General features: G+C 42.3%; 1 protein-coding gene and 1 pseudogene across 10 annotated transcripts in view; both read right to left on the reverse strand.

Moving 5' to 3' along the window:
* The window catches only part of MAP2K4 (mitogen-activated protein kinase kinase 4), a 111,069-nt gene extending 105,840 nt beyond the window's left edge, over positions 1–5,229 (reverse strand). For all 10 annotated transcript variants that reach the window (XM_054709001.1, XM_054708998.1, XM_054708999.1 and 7 more), the window contains exon 1: positions 5,061–5,229. In XM_054709001.1, the coding sequence (XP_054564976.1) occupies positions 5,061–5,172 (112 nt within the window). In that variant the 5' untranslated portion in view covers positions 5,173–5,229. The remainder of the gene's footprint in view (positions 1–5,060) is intronic.
* An 11,405-nt stretch (positions 5,230–16,634) lies between these two features.
* Positions 16,635–20,877, reverse strand: LOC103296846 (zinc finger CCHC-type and RNA-binding motif-containing protein 1-like; annotated as a pseudogene).
* Positions 20,878–27,864: the final 6,987 nt, after the last annotated feature.

Raw genomic sequence — 27,864 nt, forward strand, 5'->3', positions numbered from 1 at the left:
GTAGAGTGGTAAGAAAAGCAATAGCTACCAATCATACAAGTGGGCTAACCCCACCTCTACTAGAGCAAATTACTTAACTTAAAAGTCAGTTCCTCTATCTATGCAAGAAGACTATGCCCAACTACCCTTTAACAGATGCATATGAGCATCAAATTAGGTAAGGATAGAGAAAAAGAGCTTTCTTAACTACGAGTTTCTCATTATAAGTCTGAATTAAAGTTTCACAGGTTGTATCATTTGGGCCATCTCCATCTTCCAGAGAGAAAAAGAGATTGACCTGGATTATGCATGATGGAGTTAATTATGATTTCCAGACCCCGAAAAATAAGGAAAATTCTATGGGCCCAAATCAATTCAGCTTCTCAAATTAGGTAAAAGAAACATAATTTTAAAAAGAGAACTTCACAATGCCCTAGCCGGTTTGGCTCAGTGGATAGAGCGTCAGCCTGCAGACTGAAGGATCCAGGGTTCAATTCCAGTCAAGGGCACATGACCAGGTTGCGGGCTTGATCCGTGCAGGCGGCAGGCGATCAATGATTCTCTCTCATCACTGATGTTTCTCTCTCTCTCTCTCCCTCTCCCTTCCTCTCTGAAATCAATAAAAATATGTATTTTAAAAAAGAAAGAACTTCACGAAAAAAGAACACAAGACTCAAAAACAGGATTAACTAATATCCCACCTTCAGCAACTTTCAGCATAAATTTACTATGATAAGATACGTTAAAGGGAAAGGTTATAAAAGAAGTATACTAAAAGCAACATATTTTTCTACGTTTTAATTTTTAACGCTAGGACCCTGGCCAGGTGGCTCAATTGGTTGGAGTGGTGTCCCATACACCAAACAATGGTGAATTCAATTCCCTGTCAGGGCACATACCTAGGTTTCTGGTTCAATCTCTAGTTGGAGCAAGTACAAGAAGCAATTGATCAATGTTTCACTCTCACATCAATGTTTTCGCTCTCTTTCTCTATCCCTCCCTCCCTCTCTCCCATTCCTCTCTCTCTAAAAATCAATAAACATATCCTCAAGTGAGAAAAAAAATTGAACACTAGGGTTGCTCTCATTTAAGGGAACATAGAGTATTGCAATATATGCTTTCAAAGGGAACTAATTTTCTGAGCTGGAATGGTATCAGGTTATAGCAAATAAATGGTAAAAGAAATAGTATCCAACACAAAGGCAAGCAATTCTAGGATTTAGAACTATGTATAACCAATGTCCACACAATTCAGTTCTTTAAAATTAAGATAAAGACACCCTCCTGTGGTTTTTGAAAACCACAGACTAAATGGTGAATAGATAGTCCAACAGTATCACACATAGGGCATCTCATACATATTGTATATATTCCAATGTTATTGTAAGAAAAAGCATATTGATTTTAAATATTCACTTTTTCTTAACAGATATGCTTCATTACACTTGAAAGTTTTAAATGTTTTTTAAAGGTAGAATCTCACTATCATATTGTTACTTCAATTGGTATTTATAAAATGTTCAGTTGACATTTATAAAATGTTCACAAGTTTTGTTACACATTTATATTTGAAACCTAACAAGAAAAAAAAGAATAACTATTTAAACCAGCTATTAAGAGAATCAGAGGCACCTACAACATATTCTGTATTTCCTATAACAAGTACTTTACAAATGCCTCCATGTTTTTCAGAACAATTATTGATTCTAAGCAATTTTTTAAGTTTTAAAAAACTGACATTTCTTAGTTTTATATTTCCCTGCTTTTTCTTCTATAATAAATTTAATCTCTTGTGTTTATGAGATCTTCTAAATCTATTACATTTTAAGTGACTAGTAACTAAAGAAGGTTATCATCTCTGATAACAATTCTTACATACTTACTATTTTCAAAGCACTTTCACAGGCATTACTCTAATGTGATTCGCATGATAGCCCTATAAGGTACGTATTATCCCTATTTTAACAGATGAAATACTCAGTTCAGAAAATGTGGTTAATTTCCCTAAGGTCACAGAGCTTGTATATGGCAGAACAGTTACCTGAACCCAGGTAGAATAAAGGTTCATCCAGCATATTCTGAGGGGGAATGCTCAATAATGAAAAAATGGAAATCAACAGGTTAGAGAGGAGGATAGAACCCATTAATAATGAAGCTGAAGAAACTGTGAGTGGATCATGAGCGGTTAGGGACTCGTCTATTAATAATGAAAGAGACCATTAATGAGACCATTATAAATAAAAGTATTGTTGCTTTTACCAATGATGATGGCTAACATGTCTAGCAAGCACCCTTATTATATGCCAGTCCCATGCTTATATTTATATGTATTCTCAGAGTACCAGTGAAGTAAGCATTAATCCTACTTTCCAATTGAGAAACTGTGGCTTGAAGAAGTTAAATATCTAGCCCACGGTCTCAAATATCTGAAGTCCTGATATGGGACTCAAATCCAGGACTCCAGAGCTCTGGCTCTTAAGCATTATGATATTAAGAAAACAATACTTCCCAGCCTGACTGGTGTGCTCAAGTGGTTGAGCTGACCCATAAACCAGGAGTTCATGATTCCCGGTTAGGGCATATGCTTGGGTTGGGGGCTCAATCTCCAATAGGAGCATGTAAGAGGCAGCCACTGGTCAAGAATTCTCTCTCATCATTGATATTTCTATTTCTCTCTCGCCTTTTCTCTCTCTGAAATCAATAAAAATATACATATGTTTAAAAAAAAAAAAAAAAAAGAAGCAAATAATACTTCCGAACCCGGACCACTTGGACCACTCCTGAGTCACCAACATCTAGCATGGTCCAAGCTGGGAAAAGGTGTGCAGGGTTATCCAGTGCCCCATGCAGTGCTTATCACACAGAAGGACCTCCAGTATCTGTTATATGAAATGTCGTCCATAACAACTCCCTGAAAAGTAATGTTTGGGTGGCAAATAGAAGCAAACTGTGGGAAGGGGGTGTAAATACAACAAACACCTTTTAGGGACCATCTCTGTTTGATCTAAAGCTAAAGGTCTTTGGTAGATGAAGTATTGGAGGGTAGGCTTTAATATTACAAAACAAACAAAAAAGAGAGATCCTAAATTGCTGCTTAAGCTCATGTTTTATAACCTGAACTCAGCTAGACAACATTCTGAGAATTTCAAGCACTTCTCTTCATTCTGAATAATCAAAAGAGGTAATAATAATCAAGAACTGGCATAACAGGTCCCTGAATCAATCAAGCCTACACACAGTACTGATAAAAGAAAAGTCATCAATAATTAAAGGAAAAGTCTGAAGCCTCCTCCCTTTTAAAGTGAGTTCAGGTTATTAAAAAGTTTAGCTTACTAGTATACAAACACAGAGTTGGGGAAGGAAGAATGGAGAGCATCAGAATAATATCTCACTGCAATGACTTCCTTTGAATTCCTAGACTCTTCCAAGCTCTTTCCCACTTTGGAAACCTCACACAAATGGTTCTTTCTGCTGAGAATTGCAACTCTCTTCTCCAACATGAGACAGGTCAACCTCCTTACTACCCCCCGCCCCCCCCCAAAAAACAACAAAAAAAACTACCACCTCCCAAAATCACATTACCGTATTTTATGTCACCCATTTTGGATAAGCAATACAATCCTAAATTGTCGTTTTGCTGTTTCATCTCCCACCAACAACTAGACTGAAAAGCTGTAAGATCAGGAAACCCAAATTGGATTTCGACTGTATGCCGTGATTTGCAACACAGTGGCATCCAATAACTAATTCAATCTGAACTAATTACCTGAGGGCCTGCACAGAAAGTGCCCTGAGCTCTGACATCATCCTCTCTATATATCTATCACTGTTCTTTATGTATATTAAAATCAGCTCATGGGGAGGGGACAGGATTATAAAAATGAATATAACCCTGTCTCTGCCTGAATCACACACGTTCTCATAAACATGAAATATTCAATAAATGCTGAACTTAACTAGACACACAGTTGAGAGAGACCCAGAAGGAGCCCTTTAGGGAGATTTTAATCAAAGAATAACTATGCTCACACTACCAAGAGCACTCCAACTGATTCTGCTAATAATTTAGCTAAGCAGTTTGCTAAAGTTGTCAAGAGATTTCTGAGATTCCCTTTTAAAAATAGCATTGCTCCTCGAAATTCCCCAGTAAACTCAAGGAAATGGTCCCTCATGGGCTGGGGCCTGGTATTTTCACAGGACCGCTGTCAAGAGCCACACACAGCTAATAAGCATTTCCAGTGGGAAAAGCCATTAATTAGGAGGGCTGCCTCAGATGTCCAGACACTACACTGTGCCACCTTGACCCCTGCCTTCCTATTTCCTGTATCTCTCCATTAACCGAATCCACTCCTTATTTATGTATTTTTTTTCTGCATGCAATGCTCACACAGGGATCCCTGGGCCGGAATAAATGGCTGCTACCAGGCCAATGGCTGTCTCACTACCTTCCAGGTGGCACAGGCCCGAGCAACCCCCACCCCTCCCAGCTCGCAGAAACCCTGCAGAAGTTTGGAAACGCAGGTCCGACAGGACCGCGGAAGCCCGGAGGTCAACCCGGGTCCGGCTGCAGCTGTGGCCGAAGGGAACCAAGATGGCCCTGCGCGGGGCCGGGCGGCGGCGGGACCAAGCGAGGGAGCGGGCCGAGGGCCGAGGGCGCGGGCAGGGACGCCGCCGCCGCCTACCTGGGCGCCCCGGGAGCGGAGCCAGGCCCCGCCGCCCCCGCCGCCCCCGCCGCCGCAGCCCGAGCCCGCGTCCGGGGCGGGCGGGCGGGGCGCGCCAGGTAAGCCGCCGCGGCGGGGCGCTCCCGCCAGGTGGGCCGGGGACCGCGGGGGCGTCGGGCAGGCCCAGGGCCGAGCTCGGGCGGAGGCCGCGGCCGGGGCCTGCGCGAGCCCACGCCGGATCCGGGCCGAGCCGAAGCGGCAGGCCGGGCGCGGGAAGCCGTGGGGGTGGGCGGGGGGCCGGCGCGGCGACTCTCGGGGCTGCCCCTGCGGGTCGGGGGGCGTCCGCGCGGGGCGACAGGCCGCGACGCCGCCGACGGCCGCGCCGGGGAGCCGGGGTCTCGGCGCTGCCACGCTCCTTACCCTGCATGCTGCTGACGGCCGGGTGGCCCGGCGCCGGGGACCCCACGGGGCCCGGGGAGCCGCTGCCGCTGCCACCGCCGGAGCCGCCGCCGCTCGGGCTCGGAGCCGCCATTGTTGGGAGTGAGGAGCCGAGCGGCGCCGCGGCGGCTGCAATGCAGCAAGCTCGGCCTCTTCTCGGCGAGGGGCGCGGCCTCCGCCCGTGGCCCCGCCCCCGCCCGCTGTGACCACGCCCACGCCCGGGCTGACGCCGAGCAGCGCCAGATGCTGAGCCCTGGAACCGCCCAGGTCGCGGATGCGACCCGAAACGGGGGGGGCGGGCAGAAGTTCTGCCCCCGGGCTGCGGGACCGCCTGCGGGGCCTAAAGCGGTTTGCTGAATTAGGCGTGTGTGTGCATTTGGGGGAAGAAGAGGGTACCTAGCTTGCATCGTTCCCACAGAGGTCTGTGACCCCAGAAGTTTAAGAACACACTTGTTAGATTTCAGAACCCAAAATCAGAATGGTAAAGCTGAAAGGGACCCCAGGGGGGACCCCAGGGGTCATGCTGCGTGTCTAAGCGATTACAGGGACCTTCCAGAGGGGAGCTGGTTCTACCTCTGGTTCCATCTGAAGCTCCTGTTAAGCCCTACCTAGCACCCCACCCTCTCTTTGCCTTTTTTTGGGGGGGAGATGAGGGCTCCCAAACTCATCCATCCCAAAACTACTGAATCAGAATCTACAATTTAATAATCTCCCCAGGTAATATACATATATACCAGGATCTCCTCCAACCTCCTTCCACCCAGACATTACATTACCTGTGCTCGGACTTCCTCATAGCACGTTGGAAATGTGTCCTCAATCAAAAGAGCCCGCTTTCTTGTTCCAAACCCAACCTCAGCCATCAGCTTCATTGCTCAGATGCTGGCGGCGGCTACAGATGGGAGCAATAAAGACAAATTGAAGGTGAGAGCAGGTAGGTGTCCTTAAGTGGAGAGCCTTTACATTCTCACCTGCCACTCTCCTCAGAGGGTTTGGCTGACGGAACAATATGTCCAAATCCAAGTCATTATAAAAATGGCCAAATCCCCATCTAAGGAGTCAGTAGCCCACCTTGCCCTTGTTGGTCCTGGGGAATCCTAAATGTGGACTCCTTCAAGGGGAAATTTTACCAGAACCAGAAAGGGAAGTTTCCCATTCAGACTGTTCAGCGCAGAGTACAGACGACATTTTCTATCTACATCGTCTGCCTAGTGCTGATAGAAGAGACCTAACACATGACAAAAGAAAAGGAGACACCTGGCTCCCTGCTAGTCTCCCCTGTTGGTAAAGATGGGTAGATGGCTTTCTTTTCTTTTGGGGTTTACTTTATAGTGCCCGGAGGAGCTACCATCTATAATCAAATGAAATTCTTCTTTCAAAACATCAACACAACTTGCCAAAGATTAGAAAAGATGGATGCAGAAAAATACAGTAACACACACCTTGCATTTCCACACTTTGGCATACTGGGAAAAGGCATCAGGAGTCCCTTATTTTGCTAGCAAATGAACCAAGTGCAGGATCCTGTCATCACTAAGCTCCAGTTGCAGGATAACCAGATGCCAAATAGTTCAATTTGAACAATTTACTTTATTCCAGTACCTGCCAGTGGGGTTCCCCATCAGTTCCTGTTGTCTAAATGTCACTGTTGTGTGTGTGTGCTCATTTCTTGTTTCCAGTTCCAAATCCCACCCCATTCTTTGATGTGGACAATTGACATATTCACAGCCTATATAAAGTGCTACAAGCCCCCTTTTCGAATTATACGTATTTCTTTAATAGAAACTTACTGATTCTTTACTAGAAATCCTAGAGGCAATAGTACAGATTAGGCAACTATCAGAAAAAAATTTTCTTAAACATACAGTTTTCCAATATTGTTTTAGACTATGTATAGGTTACACTTAAGTTTGTTCAAACGGAATTTAATAAATTAAGAAAAACCTGATATAGTTAAATAAACTTAAATAAGAAAAAATATATAACAAATAAACTTAAGGAAAGCATTCAACCTAGGACATTCATTCAGGAAAATTAAAAGAGTGATATATAACTAATTTGGATTTTTTTATTTAATAATACCTAATGCTGGGTTTGTGACAAAACCCAGTTCGGCTGGAGTGGCTCAGTGGTTGAGTGTTCACCTATGAACCAGGAGGTCATGGTTCGATTCCCAGTCAGGGCACATGCCTGGATTGCAGACTCAATCCTCAGTAGGGAGCTTGCAAGAGGCAGCCAATCGATGATTCTCTCTCATCATTGATGTTTCTATCTCTCTCTCCCTCACCCTTCCTCTCTGAAATCAATAAAAATATATATACTTGCCCTGATCAGTTTGGCTCAGTGGATAGAGCATCGGCCTGCGGACTGAAGGGTCCCAGGTTCAATTCTGGTCAAGGGCATGTACCTTGGTTTTGGGCACATCCCCAGTGGTGGGGGTGCAGGAGGCGGCTGATTGATGTTTCTCTCTCATCGATGTTTCTGACTCTATCCCTCTCCCTTCCTCTCTCTGTAAAAAAAAAAATCAATAAAATATATTACATATATATATATTTATTTAAAAAAAAAAACAAAAACACTGACAGAGCACTTGCATTGATGTTTGCATTGTAAACTGCTGGATAAGAGTCAGGAAAAAGAACCCTCAATGAGCAAAATAAGGGCAAAATAAGAAAGGACCTTGATTTGTTCAAACTGATGAAGTTATGAGATTTTTACATTTTCATATTTTTGCTTTGCTCATATTTTTCTTATGGTTTTATGAAGTTTTTTCCTTAAGTATTTTATGGTTTGTTATAGACTGAATTGTGTTCCCCAAATATTTGTATATTGACATCCTAACTCCCAATACCTCAGAAAGTTCTTATATTTGTAAATAAGACTTTTAAAGAGATAATTGAGGTAAAATGAGCTCATATGAGTGGAACCCATTCCAATAAGACTGATGTTCTTAAAAGGAGACTGAGACACAGACAAACACACAGAGGGAAGACTGTGAGGACACAGGGAAAAGAGGCCATTACAAGGAGAGAGGCCTCAGAAGAAACCAGCCCCACCAACACCTTTACCTCAGACTTCCAGCCTTCAGGCCTGTGAGAAAATGAATTCCTGTTGTTTAACCCACCCAGTCTGTGGTACTTTGTTATGACAGCCCTACCTAATTCACAAATAGTTCAAAAAAGTGAATGGCTTAAAAGAACTATAGCCTTTTTAATAATAATAATAGCAATTGGCATGATCTTTGGGGAGAAGGAAAGGCAACTAGGTAATGTGTATCAGTAACCAGAAAATTCACATTTATAAGAGCTCCTTAGAAAAATCCCCAAATGAGCTTAAAATTCTTGGCTCTGTCATGTAGTGATTTTCCTTTCCACTAGAGGATGGGAATAACAGGTTAAGACCATTGATATGAATAATTGATGGCAAGATCAGTGTCCTGCCCTGACAGAGGATGGAGAAGAGAGTAACATCTGTATTTCCCCTGCTTAGAGCACTTCTGTTTAGAAATCTAGCTTGCTGGTTCTTTTTGATACATCTGTCTTAGTGGTTAGATTAAGAAGACATTTTTATTTTTAAAAAAATATATATTTTTTATTGATTTCAGAGAGGAAGGGAGAAGGAGAGAGAGAGTGAGAGAAACATCAATGATGAGAGAGAATCATTGATCAGCTGTCTCCTGCATGCCCCCTACTGGTGATCGAGCCTGCAACCCACGCATGTGCCCTTGACAGGAATAGAACCCAGGACCCTTCAGTCCGCAGGCCAATGCTCTATCCACTGAGCCAAATGGGCTAGGGCAAGAAGACATTTTTCAATTCATGTTCCAAATAAATTAAAAATAAGTTACAACTGGATTTCACCTTAAGATCCCAATTTCAGCCTCTGAGGAGATAATAAGAAGAAGGGTCAGGCACTTCTATTTGGCTGGAACAATCATCAGGTATTCCCTGTAAGTGCTCAGCAGTGGGCTTTGAGCACAATCCATCTTCTGTCCATTCCCAAATCACTGAGGGCGCAAGACCACGCCATGCAATGACTGCTTTTGCCTCTCTAGGCAGAGGGCTACACGCTGGGCAGGTTGCTGGAAATTGGTTGAACATTGCATTTAATTGAAAATAAAGGGCAGGTAGGAAGTTTGACTGGTTTATGCTATCAAAGAGAAGCTATGATTCTCATCTGTTAAAACTATGCCTACAGCCTGTCCTCATATTTTGTATTCTGTTTATCTATTCTCACTAATTTTTTAAAGGCACTACATTGGAAAAAAGAAAACAGTGGGCATGTCTTTGGCAGGGGGAGGAGGAAATGCAGCATGATTGACTGGAAAGGGGCAGGAAGGGTCTTTCAAAAGTAATGATTATTCTCTACACCTTGATAGGGGTTTGGGTTACACAAATGTATGCACTTGTCAAGTGCAACAAATAATGCTGGGGTTTGTCTACTTCAATGTATGTAAATTATACCTTGAAAGAAAAAAACAATAAATAAGTATTGAACTTTAGTTAATAGCATAGATGCTAAAGTATTCAAGAGGACATGTACTGCTATCTGCAATTTACTTTGAAATATGTCAATAACAAGATGGGTGACCGAAACCGGTTTGGCTCAGTGGATAGAGCGTCGGCCTGCAGACTGAAAGGTCCCAGGTTCGATTTCGGTCAAGGGCATGTACATTGGTTGCAGGCACATCCCCGGTAGGGGGTGTGCAGGAGGCAGCTGGTCGATATTTCTCTATCATCGATGTTTCTAGCTCTCTATCCCTCTCCCTTCCTCTCTGTAAAAAATCAATAAAAAATATATTTAAGGCCACGCGCCCCTGGGTCCGGGTGAGGCCACGCGCCCCTGGGTCCGGGTGAGGCCACGCGCCCCTGAGTCCGGGTGAAGCCGTGCCCCTGGGTCCGGCCGAGACCAAACCAGAGGGAGTCGGACCTGCATTACCAGCATTTGTCCACCATCCAGAGCTGAAAAGTCAGTGCCGACCTGTACACATAATGAACTGGTGGACATTGATATTGGGTCTCAAAAGAACTGTTGGTCCAGAAAGAAACTCACTACAGACTGATTCATTGCCTGTCAGTATAACTATTATTGCTCGTCTCACATTCAGTTCTTATAAGTATATTTCTAGTGACACATGATCTCGCTTATCTAGGGGAAATGATGAACAACATAGACTGATGAACAAGAACAGAACCAGAAACAAGGAGGCATCGATCGGACTATCGGGCCTCAGAGGGAGGTTAGGGGAGGGTGGGGGGATGGGGGAGAAATCAACCAAAGGACTTGTGTGCATGCATACGAACCTAACCAATGGTTAAGGTCAACAGTGGTTTGGGGCATCCGTGGGGAGGGGTGTGGGATGGGAATGGGGGAATGAGGACAAATATGTGACACCTTAATCAATAAAGAAATTTAAAAAATATATATTTAAAAAATAAAAAATAAATAACAAGATGGATGAATGAAAGAAAAGTGGAATAAGTTAATGGATAGATATGTGCCAAAATCAGCAAAATGAAATGTTAATGGTAAAACCTAGGTGGTGGGTTGTACTTAGGCACAAATTGTACTTATACAATTTTACTTATAGAAATCTAGCTTGCTGGTTTGGGTTGCAAGCTATGAATATTTGTGTTAAGTACAATTTTTTCAACTGTATGTTTGAATTTTTCATAATATTAGGTGGAAATGAAAAACAATTTAAAATCTAAAAATCACACAAAAATTAAACATATTGCTAAATTATATTGCCCCCTAGAGCTAAACTTACAAACCAAATAATAAAATCTCTAATGACTAAGTATAAATTTGTCTAACTAATTTGTCTAATTGGGTAGTTTTCTTATAAAAATCAGGACATATTGAAACTCCTCATCTAAAAGAAAGGAATCAGCCCTAGCCAGTTTGGCTCAGTGGATAAAGCATCAGCCTGTGGACTGAAGGGTCCTGGGTTGGATTCCAATCAAGGGCATGTACTGGTTGCTGGCTTGATCCCTGGCCCTGGTCAGAGCGCATGCGGGAGGCAACCAATCTATGTCTCTCTCTCACATCTCTGTCTCCTTCCCTTTCTTTCCACTCTCTCTAAAAATCAATGGAAAAAATATCTTCAAGTGAGGATTAACAAAAACAACAACAGCAACAAAGGAATCAGCCTGGCCTGGCCGGAGTGGCTCAGTGGTTGAGTGTGGATCTATGAACCAAGAGGAAACTGTTCAATTCCAGGTCAGGGCACATGCCCAGGTTGCGGGCTCAATTCCCAGTGTGGGGGGTGCAAGAGACAGCTGATCAATGATTCTTTCTCATCATTGATGTTTCTATCTCTCTCTTTCCCTTTCCCTCCCTCTCTGAAATCAATAAAAATATTTAAAAAATAATAATAATAATAAAAGAAATCATCTCAGGTACAGCCATGCAGGGTCCTCATGTGTGAAGACATAGGTCGCTGTGGGCTTGCATGAGGCCATACAAGCATCTCTGGCTAACTCAATATTGTAGAATTTAATAACTACCTGAGGGAAGATATTATGGTTTTTGGTTTTGTTTTTGAGATTAAGTAAAAGTATCTGGTTTGAATTTAATAACAATTTTTAGTTTCATTGGGGTTTTTTTGTTTTTTTTGTTTGAAAAGCTATATTGAGCTATATGTAATTCATATACCATATAATGAAGTGTACGATTCAGTGAGTTTTAGTATATTCATGGGGTTGTACAACCCTCATGATAAACAAATTTAAAATATTTTCATCACTCCTCCCAAAGAAACTCCATACCATTTGTAGTCTCTTTTTATTGGCCCCAACCTCCCACACTCTAGCTTTAGGCAACCACTAATCTGCTTCATGTCCCCATTGATTTGCCTATTCTAGACATTTCATGTAAATTAAATCATACATGGCCTTTTCTATCTGATTTCTTTCACTGAGGTTAACATTTTTATGGCTCATCCATATTGATAGCCTGTATCAGTACTTCATTCCTTTTCATGGCTGGCTAATATTCCATTGTATGAATATACCACTTTTCTTTTGTATTCCCACTGATGGAAATTTTGAGCTGTTTCTACCTTTTGACTATTATGAATAATGCTGCTATGAACATTTGTGTACAAGTTTTTGAATGGATATACGTTTTCTAATCTTTTGTACATACCTCAGAATGGAATTGCTGGATCATATGGTAACTTTATGTTTAACCACTTGAGAAACTGCCAGACTTGCTGAACCATTCATTTTACATTCCCACCAGCAGTGTATAAGTGTTCCAGTTACTCCACATCTTAGTCAACACTTACTATAATCTATCTGTTTTACCATAGCCACCCAACTGAATAGCATTGTTTTTTAAGACACTTCATCTATAGTATCTACTGAACTGGACATTGGTGGAGATGGTATATTTTATAAACTAAAAATGAAACATATGTTCATTTCAAGAGGAGATACCACAAGATAAATTCTTGTGACCATACATCAGTCACTTTTGGTATAATCAGACCACATCAAATTCTATCAATCACAGCTTGAGAAAGTTGTGCTCTTTTCCAAGAGCTACACACAGTTTTTGGATTGCTCTAATGATCCGAAACGGGTACCTAAACGCTTATTAGAGAACCAAGATGGCAGCATAGGTATTCACCACCTCCCACAACCACATCAAAATTACCACTAAAATACAGAACCATCATTCAGGACTGCCTGAAATCTGGCTGAAGGCAAGTCCTACAACTAGAGAAGTAAAGAAGAAAGTACATTGAGACTAGGAGGAGGGGCAGAAGCACAGAATGGGGATAACTCCCACATGTGGCATTTTTTTAATTGAGAGGGATATCTTCATGGCAGAGGTCTCCCATGAGAAGCAAGGGGTCCAAGCCCCACACCAGACCTCTAGCCCAAGGTTCCAGAGCTGGAAAGAGAAGTTCCAGTAACTTCCAGCTGTAAAAACCAGCAGGGACTGTGGCTGAATGACACTGAGGCTGCTGGAGACCCAAGCAGTTCCTTTTAAAGGGCTGGCACACAGCTTACATGGTCCCTCTCCCTCTGAGCTCCAGTGCCAGACGACAGCTTTGGGGGATCCAGGTACAAACAGGAAGAAACTGGGTTGTCTGGCATCGAGATGAAAACTCAGGGGCGGCTTTCTCCCATATGGGGGTGCTCGCAGGGATCATTGTTCCTGTGCTGGGATCTCCCCGTCACAGAGCTGACTGGCAGTCATATCTGAGTTTTCATCAGTGTGGCCCACACTGTTCGTTCTGCCCTGGTGATTCTCTGAGATCCCACCCCATTCAATTTACAACCCCACCCAAGCTGTGTGCAGCAGCTTTTTCATATGAATGGCCTGTCCTGGCTCAGGCTTCAGGCTTGCTAAAATCTCTCAAACAAGCAGCAGCTGGCATCAGTGGCCCCAAATCTATCAATAAACAGCCCAAGACTCAGCATTAGCACTAGCTTGCCTTCTTTACAGCTGGGTGTTTGGTCTCGCCTGGGCACTTCCAAGCCCAATACAAGTAGCAGCCATCTGCAGATATTTCTGTAGCTCCTGCTGGATGACCCCAGGTAGTTGCTGCCTTTGCACCTCCTGGGAGACCCCAGAGCCAGTACACCCAATGGACAACTTCAGACCATACCATATTACAACTCTACACATCCACAAGCAATACACTCAAGGGGCAGACTCAATGAACACCAAAGCCCACTGAAGCAAGCCCTGCTCCATAAGTGTGTCTCCTGCACAGCAGCACTTCCACTGTAGTCACAGCTGGTCCTCACAGCCAATTAGCCTGGAGATCAACTCCTCCCAGTGACGCCAATAGCAATTAAGGCTCAACTACAACAAGGCTGTGCACACAGCCCACACAGGGGTGCACCTAGAGTGCCCAGCTCAGGTGATTCGAGAGGCTGAGCCACTGGGCCCTACAGGAAACCTACTACACAAGGCCACTCTACCAATTTCAGGAGACATAGCAGCTCTTCATAATACATAGAAACAAACCCAAGGAAGCAGCCAAAATGTGGAGATAAAAAACATGTCACAAATGAAAGAAAATGGAAGCAAGGTAACTACTGGATACAGAGTTCAAAACCATGGTTATAAGGTTACTCAAGGATCTTAATGAAACCTTCAAGGGACTTAATTAGCGCTTCAAGGGACTTAGTGAGACTTTCAAGGATCTTTGTGAGAATAACAAAGACATGAAAAAGGGCCAGTCAGAAATTAAGCATACAGTAATAAAAATAAAGAATAATTTTTATTCAACAGTAGAATAGAGAATTACGAGAATCAAATCAATGATCTAGAATATGAGGAAGCAAAAAACACCCAATCAGAAGAGCAAAAATAAAAAATATAAAAAATATATGAAGATAGTGTAAGGAGCCTCTGGGACAACTTCAAGCGTACCAACATTTGCATTATGGGAGTACCAGAAGGAGAAGAGAGAGAGCAAGATACTGAAAACCTATTTAAAGAAATAGTGACAGAAAACTTCCCCTATCTGGTGAAAAAAATGGGCTAACAAGTCCCAAACAAGAGGAACCCAAAAAGGCCCACATCAAGACACATAATAATTAAAATGCCAAGACAAAGAGAGAATCTTAAAAGCAGCAAGAGAAAAGTAGTTAGTTACCTACAAGGGAGAGCCCATATGATTGTCAGCTGATTTCTCAACAGAAACTTTGTAGGCCAGAAGGGAGTGAGTGGCAAGAAATATTCAAAATGGTGAATAGTAAGGACCTGCAACCAAGGTTACCCAGCAAAGCTACATTTAGAATTGAGAATCATTCAAGAGCTTCACAGACAAGAAAAGCAAAACGAGTTCATCACCACCAAATCAGTATTACATGAAATGTTGAAGGGTATTCTTTAAGAAGAGGAAGAAGAAGATAAGGAAGAAAAAACAACAACTATGAACAATAAAATGGGCAATAAATACATTTCTATCAACAATTGAATCTAAAAATCAAAATAAATGAATAAGGAATCTAATGAACAACATAAACTAATGAATAGAGTAGAATCAGAGGCATGGAAACATGGAACAGACTGATGAACTCAGTGGGAAGGGGGTGGGGAGTACGGGAAGAGATTAACTAAAGATCTTATATGCATATATGCAGTACCTATGGACACAGACAATAGAGTGGTGACGGCCTGGGGTGGGCCAGGAACCAGGTGGAGGGGAGCAGTGGGGGGAAAAGGGAGGACATCTATAATACTCTCAACAATAAAGATTTTTTTTAAAATAAAAAATAAATTAAATAAAATATAAAAAAATCTTATTAATTTTTGATGAAGTACTTTATCAGCTACATAGACTAAAGAATCATTGCTGGGCACAAAAATTTATCTATTTTCACAACATTAACAAATGAATTACTCAACATCAGAATTGACAATAAAGTTATATGCTACACATAGCACAAAAATGTTAATGAGCAGGAAAGATGTCATAAGAACAATAAAAATCTGAATTTGGTTTTACAAAAAGACAAAGTGGACACTTAGCAAAAATGTAACTTACCTTATATTAGTCAGATGCTCTAAAGATATCTCTGACAACTATCAACCATTATACTGCAAGAGCACATCATATTTTTGTTTGTTTGTAATACATAAGTGGCACACAAACTTTTATTTATTTTAATATCTAAACAGCACAATAACCAATAAATAAGCACCAACAATGCAGTAGAAATAAGTAAAATGTAAATAGCTAATAAACCAATGATTCCAAATCTCATTCATAATAATAGTAACATGCATCAAGACAAACAATAATGATGTATATAATATTTTTCTTAAAAATTGACAAATATAAAAATATTTGATGATATATTTTTCTTTGACCTTTCTAACATGATGAACTATCTCAGACACAAGCTCCCATTAGTTCAAAGAAAGGTCATCTTTAACTCAACTCAACTCAACTCATTCATTCAGTCATTCTCTCCCTGATTCTGTGTCAGTTATCAGACAGAAACTGGCATACTGCCACTGATAGCTCCCAAAATATAGGTACACTCTAATATCAATTTAGAGTTGTAAGACTTTCACATGATACTACATTGAATTTTTAAAAAATAAATAACTAAAATTTCATAAAGAACTAGAATTTTACACTTCCTATTGCCTTTGTTTACCTTTGCTTTCCCATAGATCATCTCCATCTTTCCCTTCCTTTTTATTTTCCTTTAAAAAAGAGACTGTCTTTCTGCTTCTCTTTCTGCTTATCGTGGCATATCAGCCCCTGCATTATGGGCATTTTTGTCTTCAGTGCTTTGTTGTGGGTACACTATGGGTCCTGCTCATCACAGGAGGTTTAACACCATCTCTGCTTCTACCCAGTAGATGCCCAGAGCACCAACACCCCTGCCCCCAGGCATGACCATAAAAAATGCCTTCAGCCTAGCCCGTGTGGCTCAGTGGTTGAGCATAGATCTATGAACCAGGAGGTCATGGTTTAATTCCCAGTCAGGGCACATGCCTGAGCTTGATCCCCAGTAGGGGGCGTGCAGGAGGCAGCGGATCAATGATTCTCTCTCATCATTTTTTTAATTTTAATATTTACAAAATAAACATAATTTTAATCACTAAGTTCTTCCTCATCACTGAAATATGTGCTTTTCTTTATCCTTGGGCGTCTTGAATCATTAGAGGTTGAGGGATCCCCTGAAGTGGGTTTCCACTTTTTTTTTTTTTTAATCATATATGAGCATTTATTCTGATACTGCCAGCAGTATGGGAGAGCAGCAGGTCATCCACAAAAATTTGCTCTGCCACCCCCATAAGCCAGCTGCTTATATAGGACTAGTAGCCCGGTGCACGAAATTCGTGCACATTGAAAGGGAATTAATTAGATGATATATTTTAATATTGCTATTTGCCCTTTCTCTATAATAAAAGTGTGAGAGATAAAAGGAAATGAGTACAATGTATATGAAAATAATACATAAATTTATTAATAAGTAAACAATAACAAAATGATATAACAATAACAAACTGATATAACAATAACAAACTCATAATATAAAAACAACATTGATGCAAATAATGATTGATAAAGTGATTAAACTTATTCTAATATCTCCCTGTATACCACATTAAGAGTAAAAACACTTTCAGAGTGCTTGACTAATTTCCCTTGAGATAAAGTATTTACAACTTTAACTTTAATGTAACATGCTCTTTGAACTCGAGAAAGCAACAGCCGTAACTGGTTTGGCTCAGTGGATAGAGCGTCGCCCTGTGGACTGAAAGATTCCAGATTCGATTCCGGTCAAGGGCATGTACCTTGGTTGCGGGCACATCCCCCGTAGGAGGTGTGCAGGAGGCAGCTGATCGATATTTCTCTCTCATCGATGTTCCTAACTATCTATCCCTCTCCCTTCTTCTCTGTAAAAAAAAATCAATAAAATATATTTTTTAAATACTTTAAAAAAGAGAGAGAGAGAAAGCAACATATAACTGACCATGTCCAAAAACGGGTTCAGGTAGGAATATTCCTACTCTGTCTAGAGTTTGTCCTTGTGATTTATTAATAGTCATCACAAATGCTGGCATAACAGGAAAATATCTTTGAATTAATTTAAATGGGTGGCCAGTGTCAGATGGGGACAAATCAATTCTTGGAATCAGAACAATCTCTCCCTCTGCAGATCCTGTTAATATTTCAGCTTTGATAATATTAGGTTGCAATCTTTTGATAATAAATCTGGTACCATTACAAAGACCCCATTTACTATTAAGATTTCTCAATAGCATGATGATTGCAACCACTTTCAATTTTAATTTATGACACGGCATTCCAGAAGGAGTAATACTATTAAGAAATTCAATAGGAAAATTTTCCTTTTCAGCATCATCTGTTGAGTCAATGGAATCATCACTCAAATAGGCGTGAAAATCTCCATCAAGTATATCCAAAATTACTTCATTTAATTTTTTGAACGTGCTCATTTTTTTAACAAAGAATTGCATGTTTAGATATATTTTTAATATTATCTATAGATATACTATTTCCAAATGTGGCTTTAATAATAGATCCATTAAAAATCATTTCATGGGGAATTTCAATAATATCCATTCCTAAATGAAAACTGCTATCAAGTTTGCCATCTCCAAGTTTTACTAACCATTCACTATAAGCAGAATCCTCTGATCTCATATTTGTTTTAAGAGACAACTGTCTGAAACATCCCCAAACACTACAGTACTTTAAAACTTATTTGTACTATGGCCAATCGTATAGCATGGCAACAAAAAAATCCCCTCTGAAAAGAACTTTCCCACCAAATGCAACCTTCAAATTAGCGCCAGCGAGAGCTTTATATGTATGGCACGTGTGCGAGTCAAAGTTTATTTTTATATTTCCAGTGCGTCATATGTACCGGTTGGTCAGACGGATGGACAAATGTCGGTCACTTAGCCTTTTATCTATACAGATTATGAGTCATGATTTTAACTTTTTAAAAAATTATCCTTTAATACCTCCAAAGCACAATGAGTAAGAATCTGAAGGTTTATGTGGCTTCTATTTGGTTTCTAGGACAAAGTTCTTTCCTTTACCCACCACTCACTTCTCTCCTTTTTCTCTTGAATGTTAATTCCAACATAATTTTTGTAACACCTCTTGAAAAGGATCCCACCAAGTTTTTGATAGTCCACATGATAAAACTTACAGAAAAATATAGCATGAGACTTTCATTCTCTCACTAAGTTCTTCATATAACTATAATTCCTCAGCCTCTAAAGAATGAAAAAGGAAAATAAAAGTGCCTTCTCTCATTCCAACGCCTTTCTCAGTCAGGCAACCACAAAAAGAAAGAATGAGCCTACAATGCATGCCATGTAATCTCTATCAGGCATAATTCAAATCAAATCCCATCATGCAAAGTCTGGGATAATTAAAATGTATAAGAGAACAGTGGTGACCTGGGGGAGAACTTATGAAACCTTGTCTCCTGCTTTTGCTGACTATTCTTTTCGTTATGCTAGACTCCAAGTCCCTATTGGGGACCTGGGCAGGCGGCTGCGGGTGCTAACCCATGACGCCTGCCATGGTCCGTGATCCGTGATCGTGGACCTGGGCAGCCTGCTGCAGGCGTTAACCCACGCTGCCTGCCCTGGTCCATGATCCCTGATAGGGGCTTTGAGTCAGCTGCTGCTGGCGGGAGCTGACTCGAAGCCCTTATCCCGGACCTGGTCAGGTGGCTGCAGGTGCTAACCCACGCCGCCTGCCCTGCTCCGAGATCGGTGATCACGGACCTGGGCAGCTGGCTGCGGGCGTTAACCCACGCCACCTGCCCTCGTCCGAGATCGGTGATGGCGGACCTGGGCAGGCAGCTACGGGCGCTAACCCACGCCGCCTGCCCTGCTCTGAGATCGGTGATCATGGACCTAGGCAGTCGGCTGTGGGCCTTAACCCACACTGCCTGCCCTGGTCCATGATCCCTGATAGGGGCTTTGAGTCAGCTGCCACTGGCGATGGCTGACTCAGAGCCCTTATGCAGGACCTGGTCAGGCAGCTGTGGGCGCTAACCCACGCCACCTGCCCTGGTCCGTGATCAGTGATCGTAGACCTGGTCAGGCAGCTGCGGGCGCTAACCCACGCCACCTGCCCTGCTCCGAGATCGGTGATGGCGGACCTGGGCAGGCGGCTGCGGGCGCTAACCCATGCCACCTTCCCTGGTCTGTGATCCCTGATCGTGGACCTGGGCAGGCGGCTGCAGGCCTTAACCCACACGGCCTGCCCTGGTCCATGATCGGTGATGGCGGATCTGGGCAGCCGGCTGCCTGCCCTGGTCCATGATCCCTGATAGGGGCTTCGAGTCAGCCGCTGCCAGAGGCGGCTGACTCGAAGCCCTTATCCGGGACCTGGTCAGGCGGCTGCAGGCGCTAACCCATGCCAACTACCCTGGTCCATGATCAGTGATGGTAACCCATGCCAACTACCCTGGTCCATGATCAGTGATGGTGGACCTGGTCAGCTGGCTGCCGGCGCTAACCGCCTGCCCCAGTCCACCATCATGGCTTGGATCCCACTGGCATGGGTGCTGCCCTCTCCCCCCCGCCATCTTTGCTGGTTTAACGTGTATATTTGCTCCTGATTGGCCGGTGGGCGTGGCCGGTGGGCGTGGCTTATGGTGTAGCGAAGGTACGGTCAATTTGCATATTACTGTTTTATTAGGTAGGATAGGACAAGGATTATATGGGGAAGTAGGGATTACGGGCGTGGGGAAGTAGGAGGCTGGAGTCCACTGTTTTTGTTCTTCAATTCTGGCTTGCTGGAAAGCTATGGCCTGACTGAGGCTGTGAAGAGCAGGATCTTCTCCTTCATCTTCACTTTCTTCTACTTCTTCAATTTCTTCTTCTGGTTCAGGAATTTTATTTTATTTCTTCTTCTTTTTCTCTGGAGGTTCGCATTCTCCAAGCATATTTTTAGGACAGGCATAACTTAAGTGTCCACTTTCCCCACATTCATAGCCCTTAGATTTATCAAAGTCCTTTTGTCTTCGGATGAACTCAACTGCTCTTCCATTGTTAATAGCAATGCTTGCTTTTATTACTACCAAATACCTTTGTTGTCTATGTCCCTGGTACAATTTTGTGCAGTCTTTATCCAAAAAGAAAATAAATGCAACACCTTTACTCTTTCTGGTATCTTTATCTTTCATTATAGTAACCTTTACAACTTTGCTGTACTTGGAAAATATCTGGTATAAGTCATCGTTGGTCAGGGAAAAGGGCAAGTTGGATACATACACTGTGCTTTTACTTGGGGCCAATCCACCACTCATTTCTTCAGGTGGGGTGGGCCCGGCTATCGGAAAAGCGTGAGGCTTGGGCTCAGTGGGGTTCAACCCCGACGACTCCTTGCCCCTCGTAGTGGCCTTGGCATCATCACATCATCCCAGGGACTAGGAAGGTTCCAGGGACTGGGAAGGTTCTGGGACCCCAGACAAGAAGGCAGCTGCTGCACAGCCTCTTCCTGGCTCTCGCTAGATCCGGGCACTGGCCAGGCAGGTGCCTTTCTCTCATCATTGATGTTTCTATCTCTCCCTCTCCCTTCTTCTCTGAAATCAATTTTTTTTTAAAAGTCTTCAGACTTCACTAAATGTCCCTTGGAGCAAGATTGCCCCTCATTGAGAAACACTGACCCAAATTCTCCTTAATATGGATTTGAAGTATATTTTCTTAATTTATTACATTTATTAAGTGGAAGTTTATCAATCCACTTCTTTTTTTTTTTTTTAAAGAATAGTGTATGGACTTTGAGATAGAGAGGGAGAGGGAGACAGAAACATCAATGGGAGGGTGAAACATCTGTCAGCTGCCTCCTGCACGCCCCCAACCAGGGATCCAGCCGGCAACCCAGGCATGTGCCCTTGACGTGGAATCAAACTGGCAACTTCCTGTTAGCATGGGACAAGCCTAACCAGCTGAGCTACACCGGCCAGGGCTCAATCCACTTCCTTCATTCAGAGAACGAAATTAAACATGTTGTCATTATTATAAAACCTAAATGAAGTTACTTTTTACTTTTTATATAACTCACTATTCTTTTTTTATGGGTTGGTCACACTTTATAGAAAAAAAAGATTTTATATTCATAGCCTGAATAAAACTAAACAAGCTGATTATAAAATTCATATTAAAATAAATAAATCAAAAGAGTCCTCCTCCCCCCCCCAAGAAACTTAAAAAATAAAGAGATACAGCTCTACCATATATTAAAATACTTTAAATTTATAATAATTAACATTATGGAACTGGCCAATGAAAGGACTAATTAGAAATGCATTTTTGTGCAACTTGGTAAAGCACAATTTAGCAATGGCTATCAAAATTACAAAAGTATATGCCCTTTAATCCAGAATTTATACTTCTAAAAGTTTATTCCTACAGATATTCTTACATGTTTGCAAAATGAGACATGTAGAGGTTCTTGCAGATAGCATTTTTAGCAAAATAGTAAATCAACCTAAATGGCCTTTAGTAGGAGAATGATTAAATAAATACAGAGGAAGCACCTTACTATGAAGTTGTGAAAATGAGGACACTCTTTAGGTCATGATGTGGAATGATTGCCAATATGTATAGTTGGTGAAAAAAGCCAGATGAAAACACCATGCTTAGTATATTACTATTTATATGAAAGAGGATAAATAGATTCAATATACACATACTTGTTTAAAATATATTTGGAAGAATACCCCAAAAAACTAAAAATATTAATTCTCCCAAGGTAGCAAAACTGGTGACTGGGCAACAGGATTGGGAAAAAGTCCTTTCATTATGTAGTCTTTGGTCGCTTATGAATTGTGAACATTGTGAAGGTAATAGCTAATGAAAATTAATATGTACCTAAATCAGGAGTAATGCTGTCCTTTTGTTGTGCAATGAGCAGTCTTATAAACAATTACAAAATGTTTATTACCACATATTTATATGCTTTTAAACAGTTTTATTTAAAAAGTCTCAAAACCAAATTATTATTATTTTTTTAATAATATGGTTTTATTGGTTTTTAGAGAGAGAAGAAGGGAGAGAGATAGAAACATCGATGAGAGAGAAACATCAATCAGCTGCTTCCTGTATGCACCCCTACTGGGGATGGAGCCCGAAAACCCGGCTTGTGCCCTGACGGGGAATCCAATCAGTGACTCTTTGGTTTCTGGGTCGACACTCAACTGCTGAGCTGTACCAGCTGGGCAAAAACCAAAATATTTTTGAAATGTCTGTTTTATAAAAAGATATGTCTTTTCCTTATAAATATATTCTCTTTTACTTACACAAAATGATTTTTCCCCTTTATTAAACCAGGAAATTAATGCACCAAGTTTCTATTTTCTGCTCAGATTCTTCTTGAATAGCAAAGAATTATGAGATACATAGATGACTAATCCTGTAAGAATCAAATTAGTAAACATTTGTTACTAGATTAGCAGAGCAAAATTCATTGATAGAACTGTTTTACTTAAAAGTCTTCATTGGTTCTCCTAGGACTGAGAGTAAAGTCCGGTTAGGTGGCCCTCCCATCGCTCTGTCTCTTCTATCCTGTTCGCCATAGGTGCTGCTGTAGGGCTTTCGGTCCATTGTGTCTCATTGAAGCCAGGTCACATGTGCAGTCAAGGAAAAAGTGACATCCTTGTAGTCATTTCTAAGCTACCCTCTCCTGAGATTACACATATAAGCCATATTTTAGCTAGTTTTTCTACCCTCTCATAAATATATGTGTTGGAATTCAGGATAGTTTGGTGGAGTTGAGTGGTTTTCAGGAAGCAGAGTTAAGGAATTTTTTGTTCCTTTCCCCTCTCAGCCAGGCAAGGGGCAAGGAGCTACGGGATCTTTAAAGAGCCAGGAGTGTATGACGCAGAGATGGATGGGATCTGATTATGGAGGACCATAGGATCCCGCAGCAGCCTAAAGAGGAATCACGTCATTATTTGTGCAGTCATGCAATTTGGAGTAAAAGGAATGTGTTTGCAAGGCTGTTGTCCCGGAACCTTGGGTGGTGTGGGTGGTTCTGGCAGTAGACCTATAGAGACAGACGCACAGGCCGCATAAAAGGTTTTCTACACCAGTCATGTCTCTGCCAGTCTGTATGTTTTCAGGTGTTTGGAGGAAATCTGAGATCATTCATGTACTCCTCACTGAGAAAGAAGTCCAGATCCCAGTTTACAGGTGAGTGTAACCCTGAAAACATGTCTCCCTCTCCCAGTTACCACCCCCAATCCCCATTGGACGGTTGCTAAGCTCTATACAGCTCTAGTGCTCATATGTGAAGAATTTTCCAGGGCAGTCACAGTTTCCAATACTATGTTTCCAGGTTTGAACCATGAGATCTGAGTTTTGGTTCTGGAAATACAGTAACAGTACACCTAGGTTATTGACCTTGACCAATTCCTTAGTATTTCTTTCTTGAGAGTTCCCCCCAAAATGGGAATATTGAGGAATTGAATGTTTTTAGATGCCTAGTGCCTAGTGGAGGCAACAGACCTATGCAAGCTGTGAGTGTACTGTGGGATGAAGGCTATGACAGCTAGGGCTCTGCCCAGTCTGCAGTGGGCAGCCTTGCCTCTTCACCTGAATCCGGTGGTTCGCAACCTTCTTAATGCCTCGACCCTTTAATACAGTTCCTCATGTTGTGGTGACCCCCCAACCATAAAATTATTTTTGTTGCTACTTTGTAACTGTAATTTTGCTACTGTTATGAATCGTAATATAAATATCTGTGTTTCCGATGGTCTCAGGCGACCTCTGTGAAAGGGTTGTTTGACCCCCAAAGGGGTCGCGACCCACAGGTTGAGAACCGCTGCCCTAGACCCTCTGACCAGCAAGCCCTAGCATCCCTAATGGGCTCCAAAAGCCAGAATCCAAGTTGAGCATCAGTAACCTCTCATTTCCTTTGCCTTCTAGAGAATATTACTGAGCAATCTTGGTCAAATGCCTTCGGAGGCCAGCTAGTAAAGCACTGTAAAATATGTAAAGAAACCTGAGTTAAAAGGGGAGGGGAGGGTCAGACTTATGGCGAACAGGAAATTGCATGCACCACAAAAGATGTTCACATTCAAAGTGAGAATTTTTTTAAAAATATATTTTTATTGATTTCAGAGAGGAAGAGGAAAAGAGATAGAAACATCAATGATGAGGGAGAATCATTGATCGCCTGCCTCCTGCACGCCCCCTACTGGGGATCGAACCCACAACCCAGGCATATGCCCTTGACAGGAATTAAACCCGGGACCCTTCAGTCCACAGGCCGACGCTCTATCCACTAAGCTAAACGAGCTAGGGCCAAAGCGAGGGTTTTTAAAGTTGCACTTGCCAAATGAAATACAGGCTTCCAGTTACCAACGCCTGATTTGGGGTATCCACATCGGCACGGGAGGAAAGGCCCTTGGGTGGAATTCTGCAAGCTTCAGTGAATGCATTTCGTGCCTAATTCTTGGTAACCAGTCTCTTCCAAGATGGAGCTTATGTTTGGTGTCTTTGGCTACACGCTGTTTCTCCTGCACATCCCCACGGGCAGCCCAAATCTCTCTGCAGTGGCTTTCTTTAAGACTTTCTCAAGCAGACGACGGCTGCTGGTTAACTTCATTTTCTCTGTCCTTCTAACATCACATGATAAATAGGCTATGTTCTGGAAGAAAACTAAAAGCCTGGTGTCTGGTTAATCTCAGTCCTTTTCTCTCTGTGCTCCCCAATGTTCAGACCCTTTGTGCTCATTAGCAGTGACAGATGAGTCACTGGTCTTGCCGTCTCCCCAGGGGAAGGAAAAGCTGGCTTCTCTTAATGATCTGGGAGACCTTCAGGAGTCACCACATGGCTCTGGGGCTCCTGTCTGAGGGAGGAAAGTTCAATCTGAAAAACCCAGTGCAGACAGAAGCTCCACGTGGGCAGGTGTCCAGCCATCCCCAGCATCAGACAGCAGGCACAGATGGGACTTCCCACTGTTCAGTGCTGATGGGATTTTTTGGGAGTCTGGCCATTAAGTCGAGATAAATGTCACAGACCCAGCAAGGGCAAAGTCTGGCTGTCCAAAGTTGGCAGGGTCATCAGCCCAGAGAAGGATCCAGCAGCTTAAAGTGAAGGAGGCCCATCCTAGCCGGTTTGGCTCAGCCGATAGAGCATCAGCCTTCGGACTCAAGGCCCCCGGGGTTCGATTCCTGTCAAGGGCACATGCCCGGGTTGCAGGCTTGGTCCCCAGTAGGGGGCGTGCAGGAGGCATCCAATCAATGATTCCCTCTCATCATTGATGTTTCTATCTCTCTCCCCTCTCCCTTCCTCTCTGAAATCAGTAAAAATATTTTTAAAAAATAAAAATAAATAAAAAATAAAGTGAAGGAGGCCCATGAGTGGCAACAAGCGACCATGCAAAAAAAAGTAGAAGTCAGTTACAAAGGGATCACGATGAGGCATTGATGGGGACCAAAGGAAGTGGGTCCTCGTGGTGGACGGTTGAGAGGAGTACGTACGGGGCCTTTCACCAAATCCCTCTAAGACTCTTACCTGAATAGAACTCCCCAAGTGTTAAAGAGGCTCTGGTCAGTTAATGAAATAAAAAACCACCTATAGCCCTGCCGGGTGCCCAGATGGTTGAAGTGTCGTCCCATCCACAAAAAGGTTACAGGTTTCATTCCCAACCAGGGCTCGTACCGAGGTTGCGGGTTTGATCCCCAATTGGGGTTAGGGCACATATATAGGTTGCAGATTCTATCTCCTGTCAGAAAACAACCGATCCATCAGTTTCTGTCATGAATTGTAGTTCAAAAGGGAGACCAAGCCCTGACTGGTTTGGATCAGTGGATAGAGCATTGGCTGATGGACGCAGGGTCCTGGGTTCAATTACTGTCAAGGGCATGTACCTCGGTTGCAGGCTTGAGCCCCGGCCCTGGTCAGGGTGCATGTGGGAGGTGCATGAGGGAGACAACTAATTGTTGTGTCTCTCTCACGTCAATGTTTCTCTCTCTGTTTCTCTCTCTGTCTTTCCTCCTCCCTTCCTTCCATTCTCTCTAAAAATCAATGGGAAAATATCCTCGGTGAGGATTAACAACAACAACAAAATAGAGAGATCAACATGATAGAGAGAGTTTTGGCCAGGTGAGATCCCAGCATCCAGTCAATTTTAGGCTCTGTGACTAGAGCCCTAACTCCCTTCTTGATGGATTCAAGCTGGAATCTTGATATTTACAAACCCGGAGATTAAGCTCAGAGGCCCAGGCTCAGTCTAAAAAGATAGAAATAAAATAAAATAAAATTGACCTGCCACAGAAAACTGCATTAGTGGTAGGTAGGTATCTCTATGAGATGACCTCACCATTTTCATTTTGGGTTTACTTTTAGTATTGAAAAAAATGTGATATGTATTACACTTTACAGAATATGTCATTTTTTATATAACTACATTCATGTAATTGAGACTTTTATTGCCTTTTTAATAGTTATAAATCAGTGTGTTTTTTCTTCTCAGATATCTAGACATTATGTTGCAACGCTGTAGCAAAAAGTGTGATAAAAAACAATGTTTATGCTCAGATATAATAATTTTTATTGCCATTCTCTCCAGGAATCTCCTATTCTAAAATGGATGGTAAGTAAAAATTATATCAGTAACAGCAAGATTTTACTACATGCCAGACACCATTGAAGGCATCTTACATATATTATCTCATTTAATTCTCTTAATCCTAAGAAGTAGGTGGTTCTCAGACCTCTCATTTTACCGAGGAGAGACCTGAAGCACAGAGGTGGGAAGCTATTATACTAACGGGATCTCTATGCTAAGAAGAAAAGTCGGCACTGAAAGCTTATTCTGTTTTAACTTCTCCCAAAGGCATCCAGTTACAGTGACCTGTATCACGCTTTGTGTTGTGTTATCATCATTCCTGCCCATAGACTGTCTGGCAACTAACTAGATAGGTTTGTCTCTTGAAGTTTGATTTCATGGACAATTATGCATAACCGTGCATTGTAGTGCTTCTCCGATCACTGCCCGAAACATCGCTTCAGAAATGCTCACCAATCATATTTCTAAGCTCTGCTACTCAGAGAATCTGATTAGGGGAGAAGGGAAGGAATCTGAGCTTCGCATGCCCACTGTGTGAGTCCCATGTGCTGGAACCCGTTTGAGAAGCACACACTTCAGAGGCCCTCATTCTGTGCAGTGGGCTCCCCACTTTTCTCATCAAGCACTCCTTAGAAGTAAAATCACTTTTAGGCTGAATAGCCACTATTTGTATATTTGTTTATTCACAAATCATATACAGGTACTATTTTGCCTACATATTAT

This window comes from Eptesicus fuscus, chromosome 20 (assembly GCF_027574615.1).
Source record: "Eptesicus fuscus isolate TK198812 chromosome 20, DD_ASM_mEF_20220401, whole genome shotgun sequence".
Lineage (NCBI taxonomy): Eukaryota > Metazoa > Chordata > Mammalia > Chiroptera > Vespertilionidae > Eptesicus > Eptesicus fuscus.